A 17,500-nucleotide genomic window follows, 5' to 3' on the forward strand; every position below is an offset into this window, starting at 1 on the left:
CATTTCATCCAAGGCATGAAAATTGTTAAACAAAATGTTTTACTATAGGCTTTAAAAATAAAGGTACAATATTCGATTTGAAATTTATTTATCTTCAAAGTGCACTTTTATAAATTTTACAAAATAAGGTATAAAAAATTTAATTTAAATTGAATCAAAAAATTACCTTGGATTTATTTTATGTAATGTACATTCTGTTGCACTTACAAAAAAAAAAAAAAAAAAAAAAAAAAAAATCATTGAAAATTTTATATCATTAATTGCTAGATGAAAGATAATGTTTTTAAAGTGCACCAAAATGTACATTACATAAAATAAATCCAAGGTAATTTTTTGATTCAATTTAAATTAAATTTTTATACTTTACTTTGTAAAATTTATAGAAGTGCACTTTGAAGATAAATAAATTTCAAATTGAATCTTGTACCTTTATTTTTAAAGCCTATAGTGAAAACATTTTGTTTAACAATTTTCATGCCTTGGATGAAATGCTTTTCTAACTTTATATAATATATATATATAATGAAAAATAGATTGGAGGTGGAAAGGTCTGAGCACTCAATGTTTCGCCCGATTTATGTGGGCTTTTCCAAGAGTGATGGTCATGGATGAGAGGGTCGGAAGATTTGGGGCATAAAAAAATATTTGAAGCCAAATCTTTCAGAAAAAAAAAGGTCTAAAAAGGCCAAACTAATAATTCTAGCCAAATTTTCACAAACAAAGAAGCTAAATTGAACATTTAAATTGTAAATATACAAACATTTATATTTTTTCAATATTTTTTTGTAGATTGGTGATGTTTTAAACTGACACATTTCAGAAAACATTACATACTTATGTGTTCTGTTGAAATTAGTATAAATTAACAAAAATTGTTTTTGACGATATCTAAAGGTTTTTGGGTATTCTGAAAACGAATATCACATGTGAATTTGTCACTGACAAATAATATGTAATAACGTTATGCTTTCTGATTGCAAGTCAAACAAAGCACGCACACGCATCGTTTTGCTGATGATGACGATAGAAAAACATTACGTACTTACGTCTCATGCCAAAGTTAGCATAAATTACGAAAAATGGTTCAGTAGAAAAGTAATTATAATTAAAAACAGAATTTATAACAGACATAAGATAAAATTTATTTAAATGACATGTTTTTTTGTAGAAAAAATTTATTTGAATAAAATAAATACAATGTTAATTCATTTAAATAATATTTGGTCCTAGTTTTTAAATAACAATATACCAAAATTTAAAAAAACAAAAAAACAAAAAAAAAAAAAACATAAAACACAGACAAATTGGTAAAATTGTCTTTATTACTGTTCAACAATTCTTTGTCAGATTTGCGTAATTTTTTTCTTTTGTGTGTGTGTGGAATTGTAGAACTAGAGAAACGTGCCGCTCTTCTAATGTTAACCAATCTAAGAAACATTCCTTACATCTGACGTTTCAACAGGAATTTTAACTTCTAACCCATCCATATCTTCAGTGACATAAACTTGACAACCAAGACGCGACCTGAAAATAACCAAAATTGCTAATTAAATAAAGTTTTGTCAATATAATATGAATAAAAAGTAATTGTTCAGAAGTTCAAGATATTATAGTTGTCTACAGCTGTTTAAAGGTAGCGTTTATTTCAAGTCATGCAATGACATTCAAACACAGTAGTGTTTGAATATATAGTTAAGTGGCAGTTTTAATCATTTAGAACTGCTTTAAAGCTTCAACACTCACTCATTTTTCGATCAAATTTCAAACAATTATTACAGTTTATAGACCACCTTCTCAGCTATGTTGTGAAAATTTTTTTTTCAATTTTCGTTCATTAAAACAAAATTTATGATGAATTTACTGTTCAAAATCGTAAAAAATCGTAAGGCTGTGAGCGATGTTTTTTTATGACTGGTTTCCATAGCAACCATGTTGCTTCAGTGACTACTGTTGCTACTAATTCACTGCTCTAGCGAAAAGATAAGTAACAAGTGAAACAGACAGAATGAAAGGGAGATAATTGGGGGATTTTATTGAAAGCAGACGAGTGCTGTACATTGTTATTACATAGGTGTTCATGGGGGCAAAAAAATAAGACTGAAATTAAACAAAGGACAAGTGAATTTACTGGAAACCTGAAAAAATCATGGATTACAATAGAAAAATGTGAGCGTGGAAAGTAATATGGTTAAGCTTAAACATGGAAGAGTAAAGGACTAGTTGTTAAAACTGGAAAAAAAAAAGGGGACAAGATATCCTAGTAAAAAAATATAAATTTATAACTTAAAATATTGCAGCATTAAAAATTTATTATATAATGTTATAAATTGAATTTATAAAAAAACAAAACAAAAAAAAACAAAAAAAAAAAAAACAAAAAAAAAAACAAAAGAAAATCTTAATACTTAAGACAACACTTAAACAGCTTTGTAAGTATGGGAGCTAGTTCTGGTTGAAACTTTTTCAGCACTATAATTAGAATGCTGCCAGGACCAGTTGCTTTACTGGAATCAAGATTTTTTATTAGCTTGGCAACATCACGCAGATATTTGTATGTCACATAGCATGTTTTCTGATAGAGGAGGAAATACGGGGGGGGGGGGGATCGCATTGGGTAGAATAACTACTAAGTTCTTGGCAAAGAGTTTGACTTCATCTGATGCTGACGAGATTATCTTCGGTCCATTGATGATGGTTGGGATAGAGCACACTCTAGAAGTGTAAGTCATTTTTAGTTTCAGAACAGTTTCAGATGGTTCGCTGTTACACACAAGTCCTGGTAGGTGACTTGTTTGTAGTAGATAGTTCCACAGAACAAAATATTCTTACCGTGTCGAAACCCGGGAAAGAACATGTGAAATTGCTCCAGAAAAGGTTTAATATTTATGAAGCAATTCTGGTTCCTGATTGGTTGGTAGCAGAACGTGAATTAATTTGATTCGTCAGTTCTTAGCAGCATCGTTTATTAATAGAATCGTCCGACTGTGTGGGATCATACCCCATTACTTCTCCAAAATATTGCAACACTAATATATATATATATATATATATATATATATATATATATATATATTATATATAAAAAACAGGATTTAAGGAGGGTGGAGGAACAGCACTAACTGAACCTGGATGAGCGTGAAGAGTACTGGACCTGGGGGAGGTTTATTGCTACCAAAATTCCAGTGAAGACCAATGGTTGTTGTCAGCAAGAAATCAATGGTAAGTGGCTGCTGCAATAACAAAGTCATTTGTAAAGGTTATCAAAAGAGCTGAAGAGTACTGGAAATCTGAGAAGACTGGCTATCACCCAGATTCCAAGGAACACCACCAATTGTTGTTAGGGAGTAATTTCTGATGATGGTCTATACGAAAACACTTAAATGAATGATAATTAGTGTTGGGATGATTAATCAGAATCGGAACCCGTAAAGTCGGAACTTTTTGGAATATTGGAATCGGTATCTGAAAAATGTGTACCTATTTTCCAATGCCAAAAACGATTCCTTTAACTTTTTTTTATTTGATGGTGTTTAAAAACAAAATCTTCCACTGCTGGTAGTAATAATCAAATAAATATTTATTGATTTTAAATTGCCAGTAAAGCTAAAATCTATATTTATGGTTAAATATTAAGAGATTTATAAAGAATCGGAATTCTGAATTTCATATGGAATTGGTAATTGTGTCGGAATCATAAAAAATATTGGAATAATAACCATGTATCATATTTAAAATTCTGAAAAAAAATGCAATTTCATGATGAAAAACAAAAAGGCACAGGTAAAAAGACACAGATGTGTCATTTTGTCTACGATTCACACTCATGACACCAAATGTCATTTTAAAACATCACATCCGAATCGAAGGGAAATAACTCTTATCAGTCCTCCTGAGCTATTTCCCTTTGATTGAATAGTGACGTTTTAAATGCATTCAAAAATAAATTTATAAAAAAAAAAAGGTTAACATTTCATGCACGTCATGTGGTATGGAGACGGGAACATTATTTTCAGTCAATTATTTGAGTTATTGTCAAAAGCAAACATTTTGCAAGAATTTTTTCTTTAAATAACACATAATGAACAAAGTTAACGGAATCAAAGTATTGACCATAGTTGAAGGCGACTTGCTCCCTTTTTTGGTTACTACACAGAAATATAGGAGGAGGGCACTATTCCTATTCCTAAATTGCACCACTTATCCTTTGTCCTCACCGTATAATACTGAATGTTTAACAAAGACGAGTATCAATCCATCCAGCACGGCTGTAGCCAAGATCGAACTCACTACACAAGTTTGTAGTGTACCTATTTACTATGCCTCCCCACGGGGCAGAGTTAGACACCAGGGTCGTTTTTTAACGTGGAGAAAAGGTACAAAAATAAAAATTGTCTCAGTCGTGAAGGATTTCTCCTCCACCAAAAGAGAACAAGAAAATGAAGTGCAGCATCTGAAGAACAGATACTACACTTTGATCTTGACCAAAAGGCCACAAGTTTGTAGTGTAATTCAAATCTTGTCGGTAGCTGAATACTTGATGTTTCGCCAGGGCTATCAAGGGTATTTTTTATCATGACGCCTTCACTAGACGGGGTGCCTACCATGGCTTAAGAGAGTCCCATCTACCCTCGCAAGAAGGATAAACCATACCAGTTTCTCGGTACATACAGTGCCTTACCTTCTCAAATGGTCACCCATCACGTACTGGCCAAGCTCAACATTGCTTAACTTCAGTGATTTGGCGAGAATCAGTGCGTCAACGTGATTCTGTCATATATAAAGACGAGTATAGTAATATTTTTTTTAGTAAGGTATGACTAGACTGGGGATTGAACCTAAATCTCCTGGTCCATTATTGAATACAAACATTATACTAAATGGTTTTTAAAGTAAATATGCAGTATTTAGTTGCATAATCCTTGCTTGTTTGCAAATGTCACGTTATCTTTTTGTTGGGTTGTAACGGTATAAGAAAAACTAACGTATCATACCAACCATCTTCTTTACGGTTGTTATATCGTCAGAGAAATGGTATAATCATGTTGATACACCAGTTTTCATTAAATTACTAAAGTTAAGCAGCATTGAGTCTGGTCAGTACCAGATGGGTGACCATTTGGAAATACTAGGTGCTATATGTAGGAGGAACGAAGCACCTCCCTGCAAAAACTAACATCGTTTCTCCTGATGGGGACATATGTACAACTGGAGACCACTTGAGAATTGCATATATTAATATTCCCTAGAAACTTCCTCCTTTGAAAGAAGCCTGCTTATCCTGCCCCGGGTGACTGCTGCACCAATTACAGAGAGGGACATTTCTCACTTTATTATTCGTTCTTTATCTTGTATGTTATGCGTGTTCGATTGCTGCTGACGCTATAGTCGTTAAGCAAGTCTGACTGCTGAATGAAACTCACAAATATTGTTTGTCAGGATTGGCTGCTCTGCATGAAATCCTCCATTGTTGGATGCAGCTATTCATTAGACAAGCAAGATTAGTTTTTTTTTTTTGAGGTTTTTTCCTTCAGCAAGTCTCAACAAGTGCATACAAAGTCAGAAAAGGTCTGGTATAATAGTTGCCGGGAAGCTTTCTATTCTAATAGAATTCTTTCTCCAAACTGTTCACTCAGAATAGTTTTATGTCTTATCTAGGAGAAATTCTATTAATCCATGGGTTTGGTTATTTTGTATCAACCCTTTCCAGGTTATTTAATGCTAAATCTAGTGATTTTGAAAAAAAAAAAAAAAAAATTTATGCTTCAAGTTGTGTACATCTTCAAATATTTATTTAGCATGTTTGGTTGTTTTAAAGACATATCAACCCTTTTGAATTCAGTTTTTTTAAGTAAAGCGTTTATACTTCCAATCTTTTTATATCTTCAAATATTTATTTATAGTGTTTGGTTTGGTTGTTTTGTAAAGAAAAATTGTTTTTGCTTTTTAAGCTTTGTAAAATATGATCAAGCTTTGCAAAGGGAAAGGAACAGGAAGCCAATACCTTCAGACAACCTGATCTGTTAGCATCAGTAATCCATACATAGAACTGATAGAATTTACCACTTTGAGTCATGGTAGACTTGAGACTAATCTCTATTATATAAAAGGAATTTTGTTTGTGTGTGTGCAAATTCTTTTCCTATAGACTCCTAAATGGCTGAACTGATTTTTTTTTTTAATTTTACACGGGTACTTTATGTGCTTGGCAGCGTTCTCAGATAGATTTTACATTGGAATGTCTTTGATAAGTATCAATAATCAAAAAAATCCGATGAAAGAAGGAACGGGCGATTTTAACTAAAGTTGATGCCTTATACAGACTAACATCACAAGTGCATTTAAGAAGTTCTATTACTGCATAAGCAGAAAGGCCCGGCATATAAAATCAACAGTAGGTTCTTTGATCTGACAAGGTGTGCCTGAAATGAATGTTTCTATTTAAAGCACAATTGAACCATGATACTTTACTTTTTCATTTTAAACTTTAATTCAAGCAATTATATATAAAAATAATTTTGTAAAATCAACAGTAGGTTCTCTACAGTACAATGTATTGTGAACGAAGTCACCGTGGGGAGGCACGTGAAGCTTCCTCCTGGTGCACCATGGTGGTCTCGAACTAGATAATTAATCAATTTGATTGAAAAATGATCGCTTTCACCAATTTCGATGACAATAAAATATGGAAGGGTGAAACATTCGTTGATCATCATTCAATATTGGGTAACATCGGGTCTCCTTGCTAGTGGTAATCAAGAAATGGTGCCAGTATCCTCAAAGACCCCAACTTGGGGCCTTTCATTAGTGAACAACAAAAACAATGAAATTGCCATTACTGCTTACCATGTTTACCTGCTCAATTTACACTAAATTTTGTATATACAACAATGAAAGTTTTGATTCTAAAAAGATTGCAAAATAACATTTTTACTTACGTGTCTGTTAATCCATATGCCATGTCTAAGATGTCCTGTTCTTCATCCGATGGGGGAGAGGGTAGCTTATCATAGGAGTCTTTTGGTAAAATTAAATGGCACGTTGAACAAGCCATCGTTCCTTCACAAGCACCTGGAATAAAAAAAAACAAAAAGCTCTTAAAACAAAGAAGTTTGGTCATTTTGTTTTACGGCATATCAACTCTTTTGGGGCTATTTAAAGGCTGATGGTTGGCCCTGGTTATCCTGTCATGGCTGGAGTGTTACTTGCAAAGATAAGGTTTACACCATAGTTTACCTCTTCCCACTTGGTGTATAAACGAATTGAGGGGCCCTTTTTATCCTGGGTGTAGGCCTACTAGTATGTATTTTTGTTTTTATTTATATCTTTATACAAGTTCTTCATCGTCATCTGTTTTTTTTTTTTTTTTTAATCCTTTTTAAAACTAAATCTGCTCTCTATAGAAGAGGTGACCCGTTTGCAACCCAGAAGACGTGTTGGATGGCTTGAAACAGCACACCATATTTTTTCTTTAGTGTTTGTTCACGGTTTACTTCAAATCAGAAGCATTCTCATGTCAAGATCTGACACACCCTTATACACAGAGAGACCAAAAATACCTGAGGATGGCGTCTAGTTGCCATTTAAGATGCCTGATCCAAGCATGCCTAATATTTATTTTATTTTCAATTAAATCATTTTTTATTTCACTAGGGAAACTCACAGACACTAAAATAAACTGGTATTGTGGAAACATAAGAATTATATCGTGGTTTGTTTGAAGCATTGTTTAACAGAGAAGAGGGTTTTTTGAAGACTTACAATGCAGGAATGTGCAGTTATTGTGAGCAGATAAATAATAAATAATTCAATTTTTTTTTTTTTTACCTGATTGGTTTTTTTTTTTCTTTCTTTCTTATTTTTTCCAACTGTGGATGGTATTTATTTCATAGGTCCTTCGAGTGCATCACTCATCATCAGTGGAGAAACGTATATCCACTCTCTAAGCTGTCAATTGTTATTTGTTTATTTATCTGCTCACAACGACTGTACATTCGTGCATTGTAAGCCTTCAAAAACACCTTTTATAAGAATTATATTTTTACAAAAATCCGACAGTACCAACTGCTATGAAAACTTTCCTTTTTGCCAATTTTTGCAAAAAAAAAAAAAAAAAAAAAAAGAAATATAACTTTTACTAAATGCAAGAAAATTTGATCTTTGATTGATCTTCATAGATTTTTCTCTTTTGGCATTTCTTTTTAATGTATTTGATTTTTTTCAGAGTTTGTATAGTTACTTACAAATTGGCTACATGATATTGGCAGTTTTTATAGCTACTATTTTCTGTCTCTACGCATCATTACCCAACCCAATCAGATTTATCTCGCATGACAAAAAAAAAAAAAAAAAAATTGTTTCTATAAGAAAAATGTAGAAACAAAATATAAATAATAAAACAAAATAACAAATACATAATGTATAAACAAACAAAAAAGCATACACTTCAATGATTTTTTTCTTGTAAAAATCTTTGTTTTATTAAATACATATCGAAAAAAACAAATAAAAAAAAAAGAAAAGAGTATCATTCGTCTGTTTACAAATTTGATGTGTGTGCACAAGTAGTCAATTTTTAACGAAACCAATACAACTGGAATCTGACCATTTCATGCGTGCTTCGTTTTGGGGTGCTGGAAATCTAACTAATCCATCAAATGTAATTCTATAAGTAAGATATTTTATATTCCTAGAAAACATTGCTCCTAGTTAACATTACTCTTACAGGAAATCGTACAGTTGGTTGGTTGTTTTTGTTTTACAGCATATCAACCCTTTTCAGGTTATTTAATGCTGAACCCAAAGATTTTGAAGAAAATTTTTTTTAATAGAATATATTTGTTTTTTTCAAGTCAGTTTCTATTTAACCCATAGTTGGGACCCTAACAGGTATTACCACTTCAGGTCAGAGAGAATTTGGGAGCAATGGCAATTAAAGGGTGGCTCCACACTCCCCAAAGACGACAAGCTGGGGCCTCACCACTGAATATAGTTTAAGGTCATATCTAGGACCAAGTCTATAGGTAAGATAATTATTTTATATTCCTGCAAACATTGCTCTTACAGGAAATCATACAGGGATGGTATAGGGCATACTCTTAACATTTCTTTTCGATAACATTGTTTGAAGAAAACCTTACAGAGAGAGAAAGAGGGGGGGGGCCTTATTCTGCAAAACTTCTGAACAAACTCAATAGGTGTTCGCCATGCAGATGCACTTTCTAATTTGTCTTCATGCACCACAAATTCTACTGCATCTCTTGTGAATACATACGATTTCGGTTTTACCCAGCAAAACTAGCAGCTAACAAGTCAAAATTGAAAATATGGAACTTGGCAGGCGTTAATTGACTCAACGTGCTCCTCTAGACATGCACGAATATACATTCATACGTTAAACTATTGGAAATTTATCAATGTTGCTGGATTTCTTTTAAATGCTTGAAGAGTTATCTCCCTTTGACGCTTATGTGTTGTAAGGACTTAGGTAACCTGGAGTTGCGCCCCTTTGTTAACTGATGACACGTTTTAGAATTGGTGACTCGGAGTTGCATTCTCTTTGTATATTTATAAAGGCATGTATGCGACGTGTTCTTCCTCTTGTGTAAACATGTATAATAAACAGACGTGTTTTTCTTCATCTCTGTGTGTAAAAAGGCTAAAAGATGTTATGTTAATTGCTTTGTTTCTTTTGTCATCGTCAATATAGTTTCCAGCATGAAGTCATTTTTTTTTTTTTTTTTTTTTTTACACAGGTATCACCACATTATCAAGGTCAAGAGGCCACTCGAGGATAAGGGTTAAAGAGTGTACAGTAGAAATTGGACAATATAGTAATCAATTCGGTAAATTTGTTAACTTATATGGAACGGCTCATCAAGAACTTGTTTACGTTAGATTTGAAGACAACCATATTGTAGTTAGCCGGAAAGCAGGAAAACGGAAGACAATTCCGCAGGTGTGCAATTCTAAGAAAGAAGCTTTGTTCATGGAATCTAAGTTTAGGTTTAGGCACAGATAAAGAGTGGGGGGAATTATTGATAGTGTTTTCAGCTAGACGAGTGTTTCTTGTGAAAGTTTGGCGAGGAGAGACCATAGACTGAAGCTCAGTCAAACACTTTCCATGAAAATAACGATACATCAGAGACAAACTCGCAACATCTCTTCTGTTAGATAGAGGTTGCAGGGAAGAGAAAGGGACATCTCCTACGAGACTACGGAGTCTATTTTGAACTCTATCAAGGCAGAACAAGTCCTTTCTAGCAGCTCCTGCCCAGATGTGGCAATAGTATTCAATCCTTGGACATACCTGGCTCTTATATAGATAGAGAATTGCATCAGCAGTGAGATATCTACTGGATCGATAGAAAGATCCCACCATTTTTCCAGCGGCCTTGACAACAGATTTGATGTACGTGTTCCATTTAAGATCAGGAGTAACGGTCAAGCCCAGAAGCTTGTCAAAACTTGAGGCCTCCTGAAGACGAGAGCCATTCATTTCAATTGATGGCAGATGTGGATCAGAGTGTTGATGATGTAAAGAGAGAAGCTTGGTTTTAGATGCATTAAAAGTAACCAGCCACTCCTTTCCCCATTGTAGTACGTGCTCAAGATCAGAGGAGAGAGAATCGGAAAGAACTTGGTCGTTTACTGTCTTAGATGTGCTACCATAAATGGTTGTATCATCAGCATAAGTGTCTACAAATGATGTAAGGATGTGATTTGGAAGATCATTAATGTAGATCAGGAATTGAGTTGGGCCCAGGATGGACCCCTGAGGGACTCCAGCATTAATACTGTGAGCTTCTGATTTTTGCCCCTCAACTACTACTCTTATCAGAAAGAAATGATTTAATAATTAAGACATTTCCAACTATACCATAGCTAGAGATCTTGTGAAGTAAACCTTTATGCCATACCCTATCAAAGGCCTTTGATATGTCAAGAGCAATTGCCCTAGAAAGGTTGCCTCCGTCGAGAGATTTGCTAATCCTATGAGATATAACTTTAAGCACATCTGCTGTAGATCTAGCAGAACAGAAACCATATTGAGTGTCACTAAGAAGGTTATTTTTGTTGAGATGGTTGATTACTTCTGTATTTAACACAGATTCCAGCAACTTACTCATGACACACAGGAGACTTATTGGTCTGTACTGAGAGGGGGATGAGCGATCACCTGAATTCTTAAATACTGATGAGATTTTCCAGAGTGATGGGAAGCTATTCTCCTTAAGACAACGTTTAAACAGTTTAAACAGTCATTTAAAAAAGAAAGGTATGTTTTCTTTATTTACTTCATAATTAACTTAACAAATGTTAGTAATTAACACAAACTATGTTAATTTTTAAAGTCTTGATATTCATCTGTTCATGCATACTGTAAACACGTGTGAATTAGATAGCAAAATAATTTTTTCTTCTGCATTATCTATCTATATAAATCTAACCTGTCTGTTTCAATGTATGTATGTATGTATGTATGTCTGCCTAAAACTTTTGACGGATTTTCACGAGATCTATTTTGTTTTGAAGCTCGACCCTACGGACGACAAATGTAAAAGAAATTGGCTAAAAACATTAATTTCTTCACCCTCAACTAGGCACTTTTCTACAAGGGGGGGGTCGCTTTTTTTTTCCGTCAATATTTTCAAAAGTCATTCCCTCTTTTCGATTGACTAGCCTTAATTTAAACCTTTCCCCACTTCTGGTCTGGAGATGGATGCAACGACAAAGACGTCACGTTTTTGTTTTTTTTTTCACATTCTTTTCCATCCTTCATGGTATGGGTTCAAGCCTGCCTGCCTGCCTACTACCATTTTTTTTTTTTTTTTTGCTCAACACATACCCTCAAACACCCGGGCACCCAGGCTAGTAAGGTAATAAGGAGTAAAGAAACTTATTAGTTTTATTTATACAAACAGAATGTCGTTATTCATGTGTCACATTTACATATTTAACATATGTTAACAAATATTGTTATAGAGCTAAACGTTTTGTTTTCGATTCTAGTTAATGGCACTTGTGTTATATTTGTTTAAAAATTTTGAAATCACAACTATATATTGGGTACAATATAACAATCAATAGAGAATTGGCTCTATAATAATAAATACGAAATCTGCATAAATTAGAATATATATTTTTTTACAAAAGAAACACCACTTATCAAGGTCAGAGGTCGCTCAAGGATAAAGGTTAAAGAGTATACATTGGTCAAAAGGACAATATCATAGTCATCGTTGGAAATGTTAATTTGGTAAATTGGATTACTTAAGGGGAACGGCTCATCAAGAACTTGTTTATGTTGGACTTGAAGACGGCCTTATTGTAGTCAGCTGGAAACATACTTTATGTGTGTATGCGTGCAGAACAGTCTCTACCAAACTACTCAATTTTTGGTCTATATAATTGAAACTAGATATATAGAGGATTAAAACGTGTGGAACAAATGGGTTTTATCTGGTTAAAGCTAATGGGTCATAATTGAAAATATTGAACTTGGCAGGCATAAGTCGACTTAAAGTGCTCCTCAAGACATGTGCAAACATACATTTATACATTAAAATACATTAATTTTTAAAGTTTAGATATCCCTCTGTTCGTGCATAGTTATTTTTCTTTGGCATTATCAATAAAGGAGTAAAGAGACTTATTAGTTTTTGTTATGCAAGCAGAATGTCGTTATTCATATGTCATATTTACATATTAAACATATGCCAGTATAGAGTTTTGGTTTCGATTCTAGCTTATGGCACTAGAGTTAAAAATTTTGAAATCACTATTATATATTGGGTACAATATAATAATAGAGAATTAGCACTTTAATAATGAATACAAAATCTACATCATTAAAATATCATATTTAAGTGTATTTTATGACCGGATGACGTGCTATCTATTTAATGCTTCTAAAATTTCAGGTCTTTTTGTAAACGCCTTACGGAATGTGAAAATTTTACAGGTATATATATATATATATATATATATATATATAATAAAAAATTACAATAAGTTTACCAAGGTAATCAAAATGGTAAACGCGATTCCTTTGGAACTTACTTGTGGATTGGAAGGTTTTAATTCGACTGTATTTGGATTTTACCATTCTTGTTTTTTTTTACCCTTCACCAGACTATCCATTCATGTGAAATCTTTTTATCATTTTTTCTTTTACCTCCTATTCCCCTTACCTCACCATTTTTTTAACCAAGTAAGATCTGTGACTTACTTGTGGTTTCATTAAATACTTTTACATGCAAAATCCGATCCCGCATTTTGCTAATTCCTGCCCTCTGATGAGAAGGAGAGTATTTCTTCGAAACTCCGCGGATTAAGGACTATCCACTTATCTTGTGCTTCCTTTTTAAAATTAAATATGTTTTTAACTCTTTTTCAAAATGTTTTTTTTTAACATGTTTTATTAATCATTTGTTCATATATGTACACAAACAAATCTATTTTATGTGAAAGTTCTTTAACGGTGTGCGACATGTCTCTAATACATGTTCAATGTGTGTACACATAACATACTTTGTCGTGTGCGATGTGTTGCGATCGGCTCTAAAATGTAGAGTGTATATAACATTTATGACAGAACATATAACATCAATACAAGGAATCAACGGAACCCAGTTCTCTGGAGATTTAACGTTGTATCACGCCAAAAACATCTCGATAGTAAATATACAAGAATGCTTCGACTAGTCTACAACATATCCTGGAAAAGTCATCCAACAAACAAATCATTGTATGGTTCCTTACCTCGTGTTTTCAATAATAATAATAATAATAAAAGATGTCTAGCACTTGCCGATCATATTAGTCACCATGATGAATCGTCAGAAAAGTTCCTACTTTGGACGTCCATGTGTAACACTGAAATCCATTATTGAAGAGAAAAATGGTCTGACAGGAACCAAGCTGGTTGCTCCAATAGCCGATCGAGAACTCTGGCAATCGGAATTTGTTCACGTTTCACCTGCATCTACTGGCATTGGATGAAACAACGATAACAGTAGGGAAACATACCTTGTCCATCTTGGGTCTTGTTTTCACAGTCTTGGAAAAGCTGCAAGGAAACTCATCCTAAAAAAACCAGAAGTCCCAGTTGTATTTTCAACAACTTTATTCCAGCAGTTAGTATTATCAATGCTAAAATTCTTGACTCGTTGGAAAGTTGCATGCTGTCTTAATATCTACATCTTATCTACATTGACCCAGCAACTTCCTTGAGTGTTCCGAGCCATTATCGAGTGGTCGCCAGCTTGTCTCCTCTTGACCGTCTCTCCCAAACCCTGACTCTCAATTAACTAAAACCTACGTGCACAAAAACATCTCCCTTCTAATGACGTAATCAACACGTATCACTCATAACCATCGCATGAGGTCTGTCACATATTCTTGTTTATCAACATTTCAATATTAAAATTCTTGACTTGTTTCTAAATTCCACTCTATCAAATTAATATTCCTGGTATGTTCCAGTGTTAATATTGTATTTTATAAACATATGTTCAGGGTATTCAACATTGCCACGGAACCAACAATGCCACATACACAATGTTTACAAGCACTGCAAAATATTCATAATATATAGAGAGAAAGAAAATACAGAGAAAATAAAATGGCATAAATGAAAGAGCAAAAAACTCTTTAAGTAGATCACATCAGAGTCAACATGGAAGTATACGCGTATGGATTAACATTTTACCCAAGAGGAAAAAATTATTCAAACTTTTTCAAGATATATGTTACAAGGAAACACAAAGTATTTAGATATACAGCCACAAGTAGTGGAAGCAAGAGTCCAAAATGAGCAGATGGAAAAAATGTGTTGAAAGTAGGAGACAAGCATGGAAATAGTGAGGCAGTAGTAAGAGGTAAGGGATTCTCCATAAAGCAGACAGGCTATAGAAAGATGGCCACAGAATGAGGAATAGAGCAATATACATGCGAGACTATTACGTATGTATGCAAATAGAGGAAGCCGAAATGCTATAAGGCCAGGTTGGGGAAGAAGCGGGTTAATGTAATTAATTGGGGTTGGAAAGAAAAAGTACAGAAGTGTGTATCAAATGTGAGCTACATATTCTGGCCAAGATCAAAGTGTAGTATCTGTTCTTCAGGTGCGGCACTTCCATTTCTCGTTCTCTTTCAGTGGAGGAGAAATCCATCAAGACTGAGACAATTTTTATTTTTGTACCTTTTCCCCATGTTAAAAAACGACCCTGGTGTCTAACTCTGCCCCGTAGGGAGGCATAGTAAATAGGTACATATATTTAGGCTGAGACTAACGAGTTTAATCGTGGTCAATAAAAATGTATAATATTCTTGACAAGAGCAAGGTGAATTTGAAAAAAGGCTGAAATATTGTTTGATCTTATTTTTTAGTATGAAACTAAGAGTTTCTTCACTAAGTCTTTTGTGATAAGTACCAGATGCAAATTAAATTATAGTGGCATTAAAACAGTTAAATTTATGATTAAACTTAGAAATATGTGAAATAAGAGCATTTTGGTTTCACAAAGTTTCATGATTATTACGTTCAGAGATTCTTTTGCTAAGCAAGCACAGAGTATTGCTAATATAGAAATTGTTGCAATTACTACATGGTATGGTAGATAATAAGTTGCAGAACTCATTTCTTTAGGTTTGAGTAATAAATATCAACATGGTTGCATCAGGATTTTTTTTAAATTACCTTGAAAAAATGTTATTCTGAAATATTTCTCATTTGTAATTTAATAATTTTGTTAAAAATTCATGTTTTTGCTAAATCAAACTAACTTTAAGTCAAATTTAAAAAGTATTTATTTTTTGTAATGGAAAAAAGGGGTTTGTTTGCCTTCAAGAAGGCATAGCATTTGAGTGTTGCCAGATATGGTGTCATACTAAACATGTTCAATTCAGAAGCTATTATAATCTAGGTACTGATTCTCCACGAGTAACTTAATCATTGCTAAAACACTTCAAGAATTATACCTACTAATGTGACTATTTCTATGACATCTTCCCCCAAAATGTGTTTAAATGTATTGCCACAATAGTTTGTAAGACTGGATTTTGGAGGGGTTCATACATTCTTTCAATTAATACATTATAAAATATAAAAGAGCTGGAGCGTTGTTTAATATTATTTTCTAGAGTGAAACTAACTCATCTGTAATAAATACCATATTATTTTGGCATTAAAACAGTTAAATTCATGATTAAACTTAAACATATGTAAAACAAGAGCATTTTGGTGCTACCAAGTTTCACAAATATTATGTTTATAGATTCTTTTGCTAAGAGAGTTTTGAGTTCACCAATGTAGAAATTGTTGCAATCACTACATGGTATGGTGTATAATTAAAGACACAATAGGATTTGAACTTTCCTAATAAGTTTGAATATACATGATGACTAACATTTACAATCATAGCAAAAGCATACATTAATTTAATTTTGTTCAAATCTGTTAACTTGTCCGCCACAGTAACAAAGTTAGATGCAATGTCAGTTTAGAGTGGGAATTCAGTTCTAAAAAGGCAGTACTCTTGGTGAGTGCAAAATTAGCCATGATCAGTCATATCGGCATTCTCTGTTGAAACCATCTCAGACAATTGCCTATAATTTCCTCATCACAGAGGAGACTAGTCGAAAGAAATACCAAACTTTAACGCTACCAGACCTAAACTACTGAACTTAATTTGCCCCTGTGTCTGACCTAGGCAAAACTGAAAAAAAAAATTTAAATGCATTAGTAATTTTTTGCCTTTCATCTACTGCCAGTATTCAGCCGTCGTGTGCCAGTCCGCCCAATAGATGGAACCCTCTTTGATGCACAGGTACTTTCTGCAGTGGGTGCATCAGAACCTTGTCTTCACCTTCTTTTGAAGGTTGTTTTTGTAAGATACTCCAGGGTGCTGTCTGTCGTACCTTAGGTGTTTCTCTATGCACACAGCACAGATGTGGTCAGATGAGATGCCAGGAGGAATTTCAGGGAAGTGGTTGTCTGGCTTCAGGTGTTGAGCACATGGTTCTTGTTGTCCTCTGAACGGCTGTAGAACGGTAGTTTCCTACCAGTTTCAGACAGTGTTTGAATGTATCTTGTAAAGTACAGAGGTTTTCTGGCAGCTCCTTGTGTAGAAAGGTAGGGCACATAGGAGTTGTAAGAAGCTCACATGAAGAATTTGATGAAGAGGTAGTGGTGTTGTGAACAATGAAGGCGGGTCATCTGGTCGTTCTTGTCGCAACCACCCATGTACTTGTTGTAGTCCAAGGCAAGCTGTGGAATACTCACTTCAAATTGAGGTTAAGCAGCAATTGGGTAGCTATTTTTAGCTTCCTGACAACACAAAAACATGTGGTCAGAAAAATACCAGTTTAGCGGTAACTCAGTATATAGCATTTTCGGAAATTACCGGTATATTGGTAACTCGGTCTGGTAGGGTTAATCTTGACCTGACGGCTAGGAGTTGAGGTATGATCACTATTTATATCGTCTTTCTTTAGACTA

General features: G+C 33.8%; 1 protein-coding gene across 2 annotated transcripts in view; it reads right to left on the minus strand.

The window, feature by feature from the left end:
- Window positions 1–1,302: 1,302 nt before the first annotated feature.
- The window catches only part of LOC145248132 (2Fe-2S ferredoxin-like), a 54,353-nt gene continuing 38,155 nt past the window's right edge, over window positions 1,303–17,500 (minus strand). For both annotated transcript variants that reach the window (XM_080109947.1, XM_080109948.1), the window contains exons 3-4: window positions 6,936–7,068; window positions 1,303–1,524 (exon numbers count right to left, since the gene is read on the minus strand). In XM_080109947.1, the coding sequence (XP_079966073.1) occupies window positions 1,428–1,524; window positions 6,936–7,068 (230 nt within the window). In that variant the 3' untranslated portion in view covers window positions 1,303–1,427. The remainder of the gene's footprint in view (window positions 1,525–6,935; window positions 7,069–17,500) is intronic.

Source organism: Euprymna scolopes, chromosome 26 (assembly GCF_053919585.1).
Source record: "Euprymna scolopes isolate OS-2025 chromosome 26, ASM5391958v1, whole genome shotgun sequence".
Taxonomy (NCBI): Eukaryota; Metazoa; Mollusca; class Cephalopoda; order Sepiida; family Sepiolidae; genus Euprymna; species Euprymna scolopes.